Source organism: Pongo abelii, chromosome 18, assembly GCF_028885655.2.
Source record: "Pongo abelii isolate AG06213 chromosome 18, NHGRI_mPonAbe1-v2.0_pri, whole genome shotgun sequence".
NCBI lineage: Eukaryota > Metazoa > Chordata > Mammalia > Primates > Hominidae > Pongo > Pongo abelii.
The window spans coordinates 7,603,119-7,619,299 of NC_072003.2; the positions used below are offsets into that span (position 1 = coordinate 7,603,119).

The window sequence follows — 16,181 nt, forward strand, 5'->3', positions numbered from 1 at the left end:
GTTCTTGAGCTTGCAAGCCACGTGTTGCATCATCTGTTTTGCTTCCCCTTTGTGGCATGAAAGCAATCTTAGATTACACTTACGTAAATGAATGCACATGACTGCATCCCAGAGAAACTTTTTTAAATAAAAATACTGGCTGTGTGTTGACTTGACTCGTGGATCCTAGTTTGCTGACTGACAGGGTTGCCTGCAGTTGAACATCCTGCTCGTGTGGCTCTGAATAGTTCTTACCCGGATGACTTAGTCACCAAAATGTATGTTGTAAGTAAAAGAAGCCCCTTGGAGCTAGGCTGAGCCAGAGAGGCGGTTTCTTGGGGAAATGCACTGGTGTCACATTTGGTATGCATTGGATGCAGAAATTGCATCCCTGATTTATGCGAAGAGCAGTATATTCGACCAGGTATCAGGAGATGTGGAATAAGAGATGCAAATGCTGTCTGGAACAGCAGGTGCCATTCTTAGAAAAATAGATATGGGGGATGTAGAGGAACACCAAAAGTATTTCCCAACTATCACTCCTAAAACAACTTTGCTCAGTAGCTATCTCCCCGTGCCACTTTTTAAACTCTACAGCACGTTTCAAGTGCCTTGTCCGAGCCCGGCCAGAGGACGTCTCTCTGCTTATACAAGAATACCTTGATGATATTTCCCAGCTGAAAAGACTTACCTCTCTCCTCTCACCCTATACCAGGAAGTTTTAATTTTATGGAGATTGAAATAATCAGGTCTCATGTGTATATTTCCTTTCAAACCATTGCGTTCGCCTGTTTTGAATTCAATGGCCTGTCTTATGTACTCGGTGGAGAAATAATATAAACTTACCTTGAAATTTCCCTGGAGTTCAGCTTCCGTTTTCATACTGGGTCTAGCTAAAGTTTGGAGCCAACTAAAAAGAGCCTCATTGCGTTACACACACCCTGTTATCTCTGGCGGGTTGAAATGCAGTTTCTCTGTGGAGGCTGTGGTACCTCTGCTCTCTCTGGCCTTGAATCTGAGCGTCTAAGGATTTCTTTGGAGTACACACAGTTGCATCCTTTTGACAGACAGTGCAAATTAAAAGATCCGGCGCGGCCCAGGAACCAGGGACCCAAACTTGCCCCTTGGGTTTTCATTTACAGTTAGGCACTGCAGACACAATTATTGCTGACAGGGAAGTGGAGCTGGTGGCAGAGTGCGCCTGACAGGAGGCTCATGCCAGCCCATAATTGGGAGGATTATTTTTAATCAGAACATACCCTACAGCCCAAACATTAGAAATCTCCTGTAAGGCCAAGACAGGAAATTAAACACACCAACAATAAGGCTCAAAGGGAGGCGGTGTGTGGGGTGTAATATTGTTAGTCTCTCGGAGGTCCCTAGAGCTTCAGGGAGAAGTTTGCTTCCCTACAGAGGAAGGCTGGGAGGAACAGAAGCAGACACAGAGACTATACCTGAGCCCTTGTTGAATGGGCAAATGCAGCCAAATTAAATGCAGCAGAAACACTAATTGCATTTAAGTGCAATGTTTAATGCATTTGTTTATTGCAAATGCAATGATGCTTATTGACTTTAGTAGCAGTAGTATTTTGAGACAGAGTCTCGCTGTGTCGCCCAGGCTGGAGTGCAGTGGCACAATCTCAGCTCACTGCAACCTCTGTTCAAGTGATTCTCCTGCCTCAGCCTCCCGAGGAGCTGGGAATGTAGGTGCCTGCCACCACGCCCAGCTAATTTTTGTATATTTAGTAGGGATGGGGTTTCACCATATTGGTCAGACTGGTCTCGAACTCCTGACCTTGTGATCCACCCACCTCGGCCTATGAAAGTGCTGGGATTACAGGCGTGAGCCACCACACCCAGCCGCTTATTGCCTTTAAATAGCATAAGCCACATGTAAACCTTGGAATAGCAGATACGATTGTATTTCATCAGTAAGACAAGAGCCTCATTGGTTCCTTATTTTTAGGAATCTTCAGTGAGCACTTACTATGTGGCAGGTGCCGTGATGGCTTATGACACTAGGCTCTGCTGAAAGTCATCTGGATGATCTTATTGCCTTGGCAAAATTTTGCAAAGCACAGTAAGACTTTGTTTATTAAAAGGACTGTTGTTGAAGAAGTAGGCATAGCTCTTGGCTGTTTGGCTTGAGAAATATTTATTTAGTAGTAGTGCCAGGTAATTTAGCTGTAGTGTCCTCACATCAACCCTCTGAGGTGGGCATTATTATACCCATTCTATGGATTAAAAAACTGAAACTCCAAGCGGTCAAGCAGCTTGCCCAGAGCTAATAAGAGAACTGACTTTGAAACCAAATCTGTGTCCAAAACCTGTAGGATGTCAAACTATTTGTCAAACTGTACTGTCACTCATGAATATGACTGGGCACAGCCTGACACTTCGAGGTGCTGCCACTCCAATAGAAAAGACAGATGTAGAGACAGATGTCTACAAATGATAAGTATATAGAGATACTAACTGGATTCTAAGAGTGGGGAAGACGGCATGATTCACTGTGCTTGGGGAACTCAGTGAGGACCCTGAAGCTATGAAGAACAGGTGCACATTTACCAGTGGTTTAAAAAAAAAAAAAAAAAAAGGAAACAGAATCCCAGACATAGGAAACAAGTAGTGCACAGGCACAGTAATATCAGAGATGCTAGGACATTTCAATTTAGTTTAGAACTATTGGCTTGGCTGGGCATGGTGGCTCACACTTTTAATCCCAGCACTTTGGGAGGCCAAGGTGGGCAAATCACGAGGTCAGGAGTTCAAGATCAGCCTGGCCGACATGGTGAAACCCTGTCTCTACTAAAAATACAAAAAATTAGCTGAGCATGGTGGCGGGCACCTGTAATCCCAGCTACTCAGGTGGCTGAGGCAGAAGAATCTCTTGAACACAGGAGGCAGAGCTTGCAGTGAGCTGAGATTGTGCCACTGTACTCCAGCCTGGGCGACAGTGCAAGACTCTGTCTCGAAAAAAAAAAAAAAAAAAAAAAAAGAAAGAAAGAACTATTGGCTTTTGGGTTTTGTTCTTGTTTGGCTCACTCAACAAATATAAAGGGAGAAAAAGAATCTCTCTTTGGGGAACGCTCATCACAGAGACCAAGCATCTGACGTGGGGATGGGATGGGAAGCAAAAGGAGATGATGTTGGAGAATCTGCTCCTGAAGTCAAAGGATATTCCATGCTGTCCTCACTGTGTGAAATGCCTACACCTGATGGCAGGGAAAGGTAGTGCTTTAACCCATGACTGTCCTTAGAAAAGGAACCACAGGTTTACAGTAACATTACATATTACTTCTGAGGCTGGAGCTCAGGGTGCAGTGATCCTTCAGTGAATCCAGGGATGCGTGAATCTTTTGCACAGCAGACTGAGGCCAATCAGATACTCTGACTGCAGTAGTGGTTACTGCTCAGCAGCTTCCTGTTATGTGGCTGGGAGTCACTGGATTCCCATGGGGAGGGCCTCTATCTCCAATCTAAGGAGGCTTCAGTGCAATTCCTGTCCTGGTTCACTTCTCCCATCCCAGGTGTGATGGGCACTAACCTCTCTACCACCAGGAATCACATATCATAATCCCTGAGTGGTACCAAGCAACCCTGGGCAGCTTGCTGATTTGGCTTCAGGGTCCTTTCAAGGACAGTTAAACGCCAGACACCTGAATGAGGTCAGGGGCTGCTGTGAGGCTTGGAGAGCATGTATGCAATCATAATCCCTGATGTGATCAAGATACAGTTTGCTTCCCTGCCTGCAGGGTGGGTACAAAATCCCAACTTAGGTGAGGCACCACCTTCTGAGATGGTCTTATACATAACTACATTGTTTGCTAGCAACAGAAACCCATTCACACTCAATCAATAAATGGGCATATTTCTTACACGGCACAGGAGCACGGAAGTGAGTTTCAGCACTAAAAGTCAGGAGGCGTGCTAGGTCCTAGAAGGAACCAGCATTTCTGAACCGCTGTGTGATCAGAAAACAAGGCGGCAGCCCTTACCCTCCCACCCCAAAACCCTCATCCATGGCTCTTCCACTCTCTTCTTCTTCTCTCTCTCTCATTGCTACTTCTGCTGTTTTCTGCACATGTGGCAGAGAAGAGTGACCCCACAGTTACTGACGACACTTAAGTGTGCCTTGCAAATTCCTAGGAGAAAATTGAACCTAGATAGGGTGAGGTTTCGTCTCTTCTCAACATAGCACTTACTAATGGAGCCAGGATCATGCGCTGCAGACCCAGTTTCTGACACTATGCTAGACAGAGATGGGGAGGGAATGACTTTTGGGGAGGCTGAGTGTGTCTAAAATTAAATTTCTGACACTATGCTAGACAGAGATGGGGGGGGGAGGGAATGACTTTTGGGGAGGCTGAGTGTGTCTAAAATTAGCCATAGGATGACTAAGCCGATAGTTCCTTCCTTCCTTCCTTCCTTCCTTCCTTCCTTCCTTCCTTCCTTCTTTCCCCCTCCCTCCCTCCCTCCCTCCCTGTTTCCTTACCTTCCATCTTTTCTTCCTTGGGTAAATATTTATTGAATGTCTGCCATATCCATAGCATTGTGATCAGAGTTAAAATAGTGAGCAAAACCCACACAGCTTCTGCCCTCATGGAGCTAACTAACATGCTGGTGAGACAGGAAAACTTTCATCAAATAATTTTTTTAATAATTTTTAATTGGATGCAAAATGAGAGCCGGGATATGGGCTATGAAGAAAGGATGATGGCTCTTAAAGCCATGTGGTCAGAGGGTTCCATCAGGAAGTAGCAATGCACTGGAGTTAATTAGGTGCTAAGAGCATCCCCAGTCAAAGGCATAGCATGCAAGGCATCCCTGTGGCAGGTGAGGAGTAAAGTGTGGTCCAGAATGAGAAAGTCCATGGTGCTGGTACCCGGGAATGGGGGGAAGTGTGATCTCTTCACTAATAAATAAATAAGGCTGGAGCTCTGTCCAGGAGCAAATCATTAAGGATGTCAGAGGTAAGATAGGTTTGGAATGAAATGGGAAGCCAGCAACGTAGGATTTAAACAATCAAGCAACACAGTCACATTTACATTTTGTAAGGGTCACACTCCTTGCCCTGGATGGGGGCAAGGGGTGCAAGCCTGGAGGCAGGAGGAGATGGCATTGCAGTCATCGCCTGGGGAAGTCTATGAAGCAGTTCATGGTAGAATCTATGGAAACAGAAACGTTGCAGTAGCCAGCCCTGTTTAGAGAGTCAGAGTTAGAAACTTAAACTACATTCTGGCTGTCCAAGGGTCATCAACACCAGTGTTTTGGAAGTAATCGGTTTGCTATTTTGTGCATCCATTTGGATGGAGTGCAGAGGTGAAGGTAGCTAATGCATGAACTGAGCATTCACCTTCATTCTGCCTGACTTTGTTCCAATGTCCTCTGAGTTTCCTTCACTTGCAGCTCTTTAGCTCCCGTGCAGTCTTGGTACAATGAAAATTCTGCCCAATTCCACTGGGACCTGAGATTCTCCCTGGTCACAAATTGCTCTTAACGTAGTTTGCAAGAGTAATTGCAAACTCAGAACAATCTTAGTTAAAAAAAAATAACACTAAATCACTCCTATGGAACTCTAGAGAGCATATTAGGGTTTTCTTGCTGTCTGGTGCCATTGTTAATGATCATTTATGTTCTCACTTTATAACGATGGTTCTCATCCTCTGTTTTTATAAAATAATCCCCCTAAAGGACTTTACAGATTCTTATTAGTGGAAAGGAGGGGCTACAAAATTCATTTCAACTGCAGGTTGGATTAAGACTAGATGTAAAGGTGTGGGTTTGGACTCACATGGACATGAAATTAAATGTTATTACCTGGGTACCAAGTACGGTAGCACCAAAGAAGGCCCTGTTGCTCAGAGAAACCTCTTTCTAGAATGAAGGTCAATGTCCTTTCTTGGTGCTGTAACCCTCTGGGGCAAGGAGGAATCACTTCTTAGGCTACCCAATGTAGTGAGCAGTACATAAGGGGCCTTTTCCCAGACTACAAAGTTACAGTGTTGAATTAAACATTGCCCTTGCCTTCCAGAAATTCACAGTCTGGGTAGGCCACGTCCACAAAAAGTTAGAAAGGATATATAATTCTGCTTCTGATAGAAGAACATGCGAATGGCCATAGGGACCTCCCCTAAAATTCAGGCCCACTGGAAGGGTCAATGAAAGCTACAGAGAGCACGCTTGGGTAGACGTTCAAGTCTCAAGACTCCAGACCTTCCATGAGTTCAAATAGGGACAGGTGAAGGGCTGTTTAGGATGAGAGAAGGTTGTAATCAAAGGGCTAAAGGGATACTAGAGCATTGTGTCTTAAGTATTTGATTTAGCTGGATCTTAGAATGTAAGGATGTGTTCGGAGATGGAGGAAGTGACAGGAAAGGGGGGTAGGAGCTGAAAAGGTTGAACCTGACCATGGTAGCTATCATTTTTAATAAATGAGAGGATGCATGCAAATTTTGATATGAAGTTTGGGATGTACTAGGGATTCAGTGAAACTACAACTACTATAATTATTAGGACTCAGATAATCCTGCAGTGGAGGCATACTGTGAATTTACAGAAGAGAACCATGTATTTTGACTATTTATATTTTAACTGTTCTAACTATTCTTCCCAAATCGTGTTCTTCCACTTCTCACCTTTACGATGTCAGCTCCGTTGCCACTTCCTTGATGGAGCCTTCCCCAATGTCCCCGACGAAGATCTGTCTATCTTCCTCACTGGACTGTAGGCACCAGGGGGACAGTTCCTGACATTTAGAAGGCTTAATATACAATAAACTTTTAAAAGCACTGACTTTGTGCCAAGCACAATGCTAAGTGTTTTACAAATATTAACTTTTAATATTCACCTGAATTCCTTGAGGCAGGTACTGTTTATTCCCATTTTAATGATGAAGAAACTCAGACAAAGAAAGGTTGAGTGACTTGGCCATGGTCACAAAGTTAGAAGGTAGTGAAGCCAAGGATAATTGGAAAGATAGATGGATGGGTAGGTGGGTGGATGGATGGGTAGATTGATGGGGGACAGATGGATAGATAGATGGGTGGGTGGGTGGATGGATGGATGAATGGGTGGGTGGATGGATGGATGGATGGATGGATAGATAGATAGGTCTATGGGTGGATAGGTGGGTGTATGGGTGGGTAGATGGATGGATGGGTGAATGGGCAGATGGGTGGATTGGTAGAGGGGTGGGTGGATGGGTAGGTAGATAGGTGGATGGATGGATGGATCAATGGGTGGGTGGGTACATGGATGGATGGACGGATGGATGGATGGATGGATAGATAGATAGATGGATGGATGAATGAGTGCATCATTGCTGTTTGTTGACACTAGCCCATGAGATTGGTCATTTTTATTAGTTGAAAGAAATTGAAGATATCAAAATGCAAAGCAAAAGGCTATTGAAGGGTGAATACTATCACCACCATTTCAACCACTTAATAGCTCTATCTATTCTTGGGTCTCTCTGCAGGTCACCCCTCTCTCCAATATTTTGAAGTCACTTGATGTTCTTAGGTGTTGTAATTTATCAACACAAGGGAACTCACCAGATGTGAAGGCTACACACACATATATATCCACATACATACACATATGTCATCTTCATTTATATGTATATCTGTATATCTATATATCTAGATATACCTATCACATTAGGAAAGGGGGTATATTGTCTAAACATATCTGCAAATAATGTTTAAAATTTGCCTCTAAATCTTGTGAACTTTGTTGAGTCTTGGTGTAAATTGTATTGCTACTTTATAAGGGTAATTCAGTTAGCAATGGATCAGGATTCCAGAACCCTACAAAGTAGTCCCATCTCTGCTACTTAAGTTTCTCCCCAGAGAGGAAACAAGTCAGTATCCCAACCCCTTTGGGTATAGGATGCCATACACATCTTTCAGATCTACCAGAAATCTTGATTTTTCTGGTAGGAGATGACCTCTCTTTCAACTCACTGAACTATAGGAGATTATAATAGCCATTTGCAGTTCAGGTGATATTTGGTTTATTTAAATATCAATGAACATGAATCTTACTCCCTCTGATTGGGTGATGATAGCCATATTTATGAAATTTATTACTGCTGGGATACCTTGTATCATAATTCTACTCATTGCAAAATTAAATCATTTCCGTATTTGAACTTTAAGTATCATCTGAATGCGCATTATAGAATCCTGCAGTTCTACAGTTGAAAGGAAGTTTAGAATTTATTTCATCCAAGCTAATTCCCAGGGGGAAAATCCACAATGATATATCTGAAATGTCAACCTCCAGTCTTCCCTTGAACACCTCCTGTGACAAGAACTCGTGGTGTAAGAGAAGAATACAGTAGAGTACTTCCAAGCTTGGTGTTGACTTGCCCGAGTTCAAATTCAGGCTTCACGATGTACATGCATGTCTTGTGAACTGTGGGAGCTGTCTGGGCCTCAGTTTCCTCTTCTGAAATAGAGAAGATAATAACACCTTCTTTACTGGGATCTGAGAGGATGTAATGAAAATTTATCGAAGAACTGAATCATTTTCATCATCATCATCATCATCATTGCTGTTAAATTCACAATATAGTCAGAACCTATTTTGAAGGTTGGTCCATATTACTATGACAAAAAAAGTGTGGACACAATTCAAGAATACATTTCTCGATACTAAAGTCATTCTCCCTCTTCTTCTTTAGGAAACTGGTCAAAGAACTCATGCAAGTGGAACTTACAGCTTCCTTGATCGGACTCAGCATTCAGTAAGTGCAACCCATTTTGAACATTCATTCCATAAATACATCCACGTCTTTGATCCTGTTCTCTCTGAAAAGCTCTTTTCTGCAGGTTTGAAGTTATTACAAAAACTTTGCTGCCTGCCTATGTCTTTCTCTTCTGCCCTGTTGTATCAGAGATGAGAAGAGGGCCTGCAAGGTAGAACCACCCTCCTTTAGCCCTCCCTCCCCAATGAACCTGGGAAATGTGTGAGGTTGTCAATGGGTTAACTGCGCCTTTATTAGCTGGAGATTAAAATAAAATGTGTTTTTGGTTTCTTTTTCCCCCCTAAGGTTTTCTCATCAGGAGACATTCTGTCCCCCTTCTGAGTCACATGACCCTGCAAAGTAGAAAGAAATGCCAGCAAACACAGATCAGTTACTGAGAGCATGTATTTCTTGAGGCATTTAAGAACAATTCATTTGCTCTTTTTGAGCTGGAATACGTGACTGTGATGTAAAAATTACTGCAAAAAAAAAGAAATTTTGTACTTTAAGATGCTGGGGTACATTTTATAAATTTCATTTGTTTTCAACAAGTAAGCATTTTTCCACTTTCTGCCTTTCTCATTGCATGCAAGGACTTTATTTTTGGTGAAGCTAGCAGTATTTTGTCCAATTTTCTCAGCTCTCTTTTTTTATATACATATATACTCTAGCATTTAGGGTAGCACCTTCACAAAGTCTCTGATATCGGCCCTCCTCTGCAATAGTTTTATGGGTAAACACCTTGTTTTAGAAAGAAATCTGTAATAATTTAATTATAAATATCAAAATTTTAAAAGGCTAGCTGAAAGAAATATTTATTTTTCAAGATGTAGCTTCCTTCATAGGAATGCAGAATTTCTTAGCAGGTTCTACTTCTGAAAGTGCTGGAGTATAATTTGATACATCAAATACCAGCCCATGTCGTAAAGGAGCAGGTAGAACTGGAGGCCATGGGACTCCAGGCCTGGAAGAGGATGATCAAAGGGAATTCTTTTGCCCTCAGTGGGATTTCAGGACTCTTTCTATTGTCCTGGAATTTGCATATTCAAATTCAGAGAAGAAGGAGGCAGAGATAGAAAGAACTAAAAAGATGGTGTATTAGCTGTTAGCTACATCAGAATGACTTAGCGTAACCCTGATCAGCTAACACTTGTATCACACAGGAGATTAGACTCGCAGCTTTTGTTCCTAATAATAAAGGAAATTCCATCTCTAATTCCCTACATGCCACATCTATCTTTTCATGCCTTTGAAGTTCAGGCTTCAGCATTTCTTGAAAACTGGGAGGTTTTGTAAGTAAAAAGGAGGGGGCTGTTTGGCATGAAGTCTGTTCAAATCTATTTAGTGTAAAGTGAAATTTGCTTGTTACTTGATCTTTTTCTGTTTCAAGCAGCATCTTTCTCCTGGATGCCTTTGTTGGTGCTGGGGCAGGGAGGGGAGGGATGGAGGACAAAAGGTTTCAAGGATGGGTTTTCAGATCATACATGACCTTCTCATTCCTCTGTCTTCTGAACATGATTCAAATTGCTGCTTCTCTGAAAGAAATTCCTGTTCCAACCCTGCATTGGGATTGAAACTTCTAACCTAAGGGAGGCTGTGGTCCCTAAGATAATTAGTACAGGGATGTAAGGGAGCTCATGTTAATTTGTCTATGGATATGGTATTTCCATATCTGCAACTGCCATCTAAAGAGAGACATTAAAAAAAGTATTAATTTACTGCTCTAAACCAGTGAGCAGATATAATTTTTTTTAAATCATTTTAGAAAGGAAGCAATGGCAAGATGCCTCATTGGGAAGGTTTATGGGTACTGATCCCTCTTAGTGTATCTAGTAGGTTTCCATCCTGTCCTTGGGATTGCAGCTTCTCTGATACAGCGAACCTCAATCCCCTTCTGAGACCAAGCAGTCACTTCCCCTGGAACAAACATTGAGTTATGGGACATCACCTGGTTAGCAGGAAGCCAGATGATTTGACATCTAAGCTGGCCACATGCCTGGGTTTTGTGTGCTCTTCACCCATAACATGTTGGATACATGCTGGTTGAGAAATTGCTTCAGTCTCTTACAGGATTTTAGCAGGAGTGATGACTTAGTAGTTGGAATTTGTACATGGCTGACACTGGGCCTGGGCTGATGTTGTGAAGAATGCCATATATTAGTCTGAATCCAGGTTTTGATGTGTCCATTGGCTTCTGAAAATTAATTTTCATTTCCTGCTTCCAAAATTTGGTTATTCTCGTTTAATTTTTTCCAGAATGTTTCCTTTGCATTGGGACTCTTTGGATTGCTGTTTGTTCAATAGTATATCACCTCTGATGATATCCACAGCATTTACTGTAGCGCTGGTAGACCATAAGTACTTGTTGGATATAATGACGGTCAAACAGGTACAAGAATGGAAAGCTGAATAGGTAGATGAATGCATCTTAACTCCTGATGGGTATTGTGTAAATGGGAGAAAGATAGCATTGACATTAGACAAGAGACCAGTATGGGTGTTTCTGATGGTTGGTTTCTATTCCCCAATACTCTTCTTCGAAGCTTTCGCTTCTACTTTGACAAGTCTAGAATAACAGATGGGCCAATGCACATGATGTTAGAGAGTGAGCTCCCAGGAACCAGCATCTGTTTTCTAGCTCTCCACATCCTTTTGTTGTTATCTGTGTGCTAAGAGGAAAGCCACAGAAAGCTCATAGTAGTAGGGTCAGTGTTGGAACTTAAGCCTCAGCATGATTTTCTACAACTTGAAGATTTAACTTCCAAGAGAAGGTTTCCTTGATCTCTATTTTCCTATCAGGCTAAAAATCCCATGACATGCTGCATCACTTTATAATTAATTAATTGTGCAAACCTTATTTTTATGTTTGTCTTTTTCTTTGGTCTAGTGCTATCCAATACACCATTTCATGATTATAGGAATATTTTTTTTGCCAAGTCTTAATGAGGTATTATTGACAAATAAGAATTGCATCAATTTCAAAAGCATACTCATAATATAATGGGCTTTGGTGACTGAGAGGGGGAAGGTTGGGAGGAGGGTGAGGGTACAGAGAAGAAGAAGGTGGAGATAGAAAGAACTACAAAGATGGTGTATTAGCTGTTAGTTATATCAGAATGACTTAGCGTAACCCTGATCAGCTAATGCTTGTATGACACAGGAGATTAGACTCGCAGCTTTTGTTCCTAATAATAAAGGAAATTCCGTCTCTAATTCCCTACATGCCACATCTATCTTTTCCTGTCCTTGAAGCTCAGGCTTCAGCATTTCCTGAAAACTGGGAGGTTTTGTAAGTATTGGGTAGAGAGGGCACTGCTTGGGTGATGAGTTGTTTGGGTGATGGGTGAGCCAAAACCTCAAAAATCACCACTAAAGAACTTATCCATGTAACCAAAAACCACCTGTACCCCTAAAAGTATTGAAATAAAAATAAAATTTAATTTTTAAAATTGCATAGATTTAAGGTATATATGAGACATGTTAATGTACATATACCTTGTGAAATGATTATCACAATCAAGCTACTTAACATACTTATCACCTTACATAGTTAACCCTGCTAAGAGAATAGATAAGGAATATTCTTTATCTGTGCTGTTCAGTATGGTAACCACCAGCCAGATGGAGCAATTGAACACTTGAAATGTGACTATTACACCTGAAAACTAAGTGTTCTTTTAAAAAAATGTTATTTAAAAAATTTTGTTACTTTATTATTATATTATTTATGAGACAGGATCTCACTGTGTTGCCCAGGCTGGAGTGCAGTGGCACGATCTCAGCTCACTACAACCTTCACCTCCTGGGTTCAAGTGATTATCCTGCCTCAGCCTCCCAAGTAGCTGGGATTACAGGCACCCACCACCATGCCCAGCTAATTTTTGTGTTTTTAGTAGAAATGGGGTTTTGCTACGTTGGCCAGGCTAGTCTCGAACTCCTGACCTCAGGTGATCCTCCTACCTCAGCTTTCCAAAGTGCTGGGATTACAGGCGTGAGCCATCGTGTTATTTAAAGTAACATAAATGTGTTACTTTATTTTTAATTGACAAACAATAATTGCACATATTCATGGGGTACATAGTGATGTTTCTATACATATACTGTATAGTAGTCAGGTCAGGGTAGTTAGCCTATCTATCATCTCATTTCTTTGTGTCCAGAGAGTTCATTAATTTAAATTTAAGAACATGTGGCTCATAACCTGATACTGTATTGTTGTATAGGATGGCTTTAGACTAGCAGCCTTATAAATACAGGGGCTAGGTCAGAAGTGTCCGTCCTTGTACCTAGGCTGATACTTAGCTGTTATAGATCAGTTAGGACTCTGATTGATAAATTGCTTCTGTCTCAAGCCCCAAAGTGTCCTCTATTCCCTGCCGTTCCATATGTTCTGCTTCCTTGCATTTACCCTTGATCCAGAACTAAAGGTTTAATGGTCCCCTGGGACTCTGCTCAATGCCACAGCATTCATCTGTTCTAACTGGTTGGTGCCTAATGCATGCTGATTATTCAAGTAGTATATCACCTCTGATTATTTCCATGGCATCTACTGTAGTGCTGGCCCATAGTTGACCGTCAGTACTTGTTGGATATAATAATGGTCAGGCAGATAGAGGGATGGAAGGATGAAGAGAAAGATAAATGCATGTCACCTTTTGATGGGTTATTGTGTAAGTGACAGAAATATAACATCAACATTAGATGAAAGACTGGTATGGGTCTTTCTGATGGCTGGTTTTTATTTCCTCAGTATTTGTCTTCAAAGCTTTCACTTCTACATTGGTAGGTCTAGAATAATAGACTCCAAATCTGTCACTGAATTCTAATGCCATATGCGGCACAGATTGCTATACATCTTCACTTATTTCTTTCTGTCACTTAAGGCTCCCAATGCATAACACTTGAAATCAGTCCGCGTCTCACTCATTCACCCATGGGCACCACTCTCTTCCCAGGAACCTCAGTCCCAAGCTTTAGTTACTAACATTGTCTTGTTTTTCATCTACCACCAGATGATAAGTGAGTGTTTTATCTGTATCTTCTAGGAGCCTTCTTTTCATTCCCTCTGTTGGTATATTGCTCCAGGGACTTCTTACTTACATATCTGGGAATTCTTTTTAGGTAGTCTTCATACCTAAAGCCGCCTTCCCCTGGATCCCAGCCAACAGATTGTAGGACTAATATTCTTGAAACATGAGTATCGTCTAGTTGGTTGTTCAATAAGCTCGTCCTTACCTAACATTTTATCTTCTCTCCATGAATCCCTCAATACATTTTATTCCAACTGGGCAAGTTGATCTCTAGATATCTGAACATGTTTATTTCCCAGCTCCAAGCACTTGCTACGCTTGGTCTTACCAGCTAGGATAGCCTTTCCTGTCTTTCAGTGTACACTTCTGTATAGATCTCTGTTAAGCCCTCCTGATAATGAATTTTTCTCTGTTTATTTCAGCTACTTGATTGCCCCTTGTAGGATAAAGAAAATCCTAAGCCAATTTTCAAGGTAGAAAGTTGACCTTATGATTATATTTTAGAATCTGGGTTTCAGTGGAGCAGGCAAGAGTGGAACAGAGTAAGGAGGTATCGAAAGAGAAACAGCAATGATTGCCTTCCAGGGAGATGCAGTTCTCTCACATGCAAAATTCAGCAGATGGGTTGGAAATGGAAGAGGTTAAAAGGCGCCAGTTGGAATACGAGAGGGAGAGAGAATGAGAACAGGCATGACCTAGGGCATTACCTTAATTCAAGGCCAGGCACAGGGTAAGTTTCATGCCAGCTGCATTTACAGTCTGTGGTCTAGAAGGACAAAGTCATCTAGAGAATGCTCATTGACCATCCCATTTTGCTTTGACACTTCTCTAGCCACCAACCACCCCCACACGCTCTTGTTTACACTTCCCCTATGAATATCTCTTACCTCTCCTTAGCTGCTGCATAGCAGAGCTCTTTTCCCAGCTTCCCTCTGCATATAAGGGGCAGGAACTCTGAAGATCTTTTTGATCGAATGAGTAGATGAGCATGGGAGGAAAGAGAGAGTCAAAGAGGAGGCAGAGAGAAAGACAGAGAGAGGGAGGGAAGGCAGAGAGATAAAAGAAGAAATAACAATTCCTTCTGCTTCTTTATTGTCAGGACAGAGGAGGATAATAAAGAATGGAAGTTACAAGGAAGGTGTGTAAGGTAGTAGGATAGGTAAGGAAGAGGGGAAGCCCAGGCAGCACCCCACTGTCAGCCTTGTTCTTCTCCATCATCTTACCCAGTTAAAATCTGCCATGGTGCTCATGACACTCCCTGATGACCACTTTTACTGGGTGTGCACAGTCTGCCTTCCCCACTGGACTGGAGGAGTTCTGAGGGCCTGGGGTGTGTCAGTCTTGCTTGCTTCTCTATCCTTAGCACCTGTAAAAGTGACAAGCAGGTACATATTTTGAATGAGTTGTTCATTGAGTTGTATGAATTAGTGCTGTGAATGTTGATCCCACTCTTTGTACTTGTAAATTATTCTTCTGTCATCCATGACTGCTGGCGGCAACCCCCCCACACCCCTAATCTAGATCAGTCTTTAAAAGATGAAGGGAGCAATGCTTGTGAATTGACCACACAACTGTCTTTTGAAAACATTGTTTATTAATTTTTTAAATGTGCATAAATTTAGAGGTTGCAAGTACAGTTTCCATACATGGATGTGTTGCATAGTAGTGAAGTCTGGGCTTTTTTTTTTTTTTTTTTTTTTTTTTTTGAGACAGCGTCTCACTGTTTCACCCAGGCAGGAGTACAATGGTGTGATATCAGCTCACTGCATCCTCTGTCTCCAAGGTTGAAGCTATTCTTGTGCCTCAGCTCCTCAAGTAGCTGGGATTATAGGCATGTGCCATCATGCTCAGCTAGTTTTTGTATTTTTAGTAGAGAAAGAGTTTTGCCATGTTGGCCAGCCTGGTCTCAAACTCCTGACCTCAACTGATCTGCCCACCTCAGCCTCCCAAAGTGTTGGGATTACAGGCATGAGCCACCACACTCAGCCAACTCTGAGCTTTGAGCATAACCATCACCTTAATAGTATACATTGTATTCATTAAGTAATTTCTCATCCCTCACCTTCCTCCCACCCTCCCACCCTTCTGAGTCTCCATAGTTCATGCTCTGTGTTCACAGGTACACTTCATTTAGCTCCCACTTACAAGAACCGCATAACTCTTGACAACACGTTTGACCGATCTGGCTTCCGTTTCCTCGTTGCAATATTGATAATGAGGAATTGAACTAGAATGGAGTGTCGACTTGTTCTCACATTACTATAAAAAGATAGCTGAGACTGGGTAATTTATAAAGAAAAGAGATTTAATTGGCTCACAGAGCCACAGGCTGTACAGGAAGTATGATGCTGGCATCTGCTCAGCTTCTGGGACGGCCTCAGGAAACTTACAATTATGGCAGAAGGCAAAGGGGGAGCAGG

The 16,181-nt window shown here is 42.1% G+C and overlaps 1 protein-coding gene across 20 annotated transcripts in view; it reads left to right on the forward strand.

Annotated features, from left to right (window-relative positions):
* RBFOX1 (RNA binding fox-1 homolog 1) overlaps positions 1-16,181 on the forward strand; it is a 2,503,848-nt gene that overhangs the window by 1,083,282 nt on the left and 1,404,385 nt on the right. For all 20 annotated transcript variants that reach the window (XM_054533103.2, XM_054533097.1, XM_054533099.1 and 17 more), the window contains 1 exon segment: positions 8,669-8,731. In XM_054533103.2, coding sequence (XP_054389078.2) covers positions 8,669-8,731 — 63 coding nt within the window.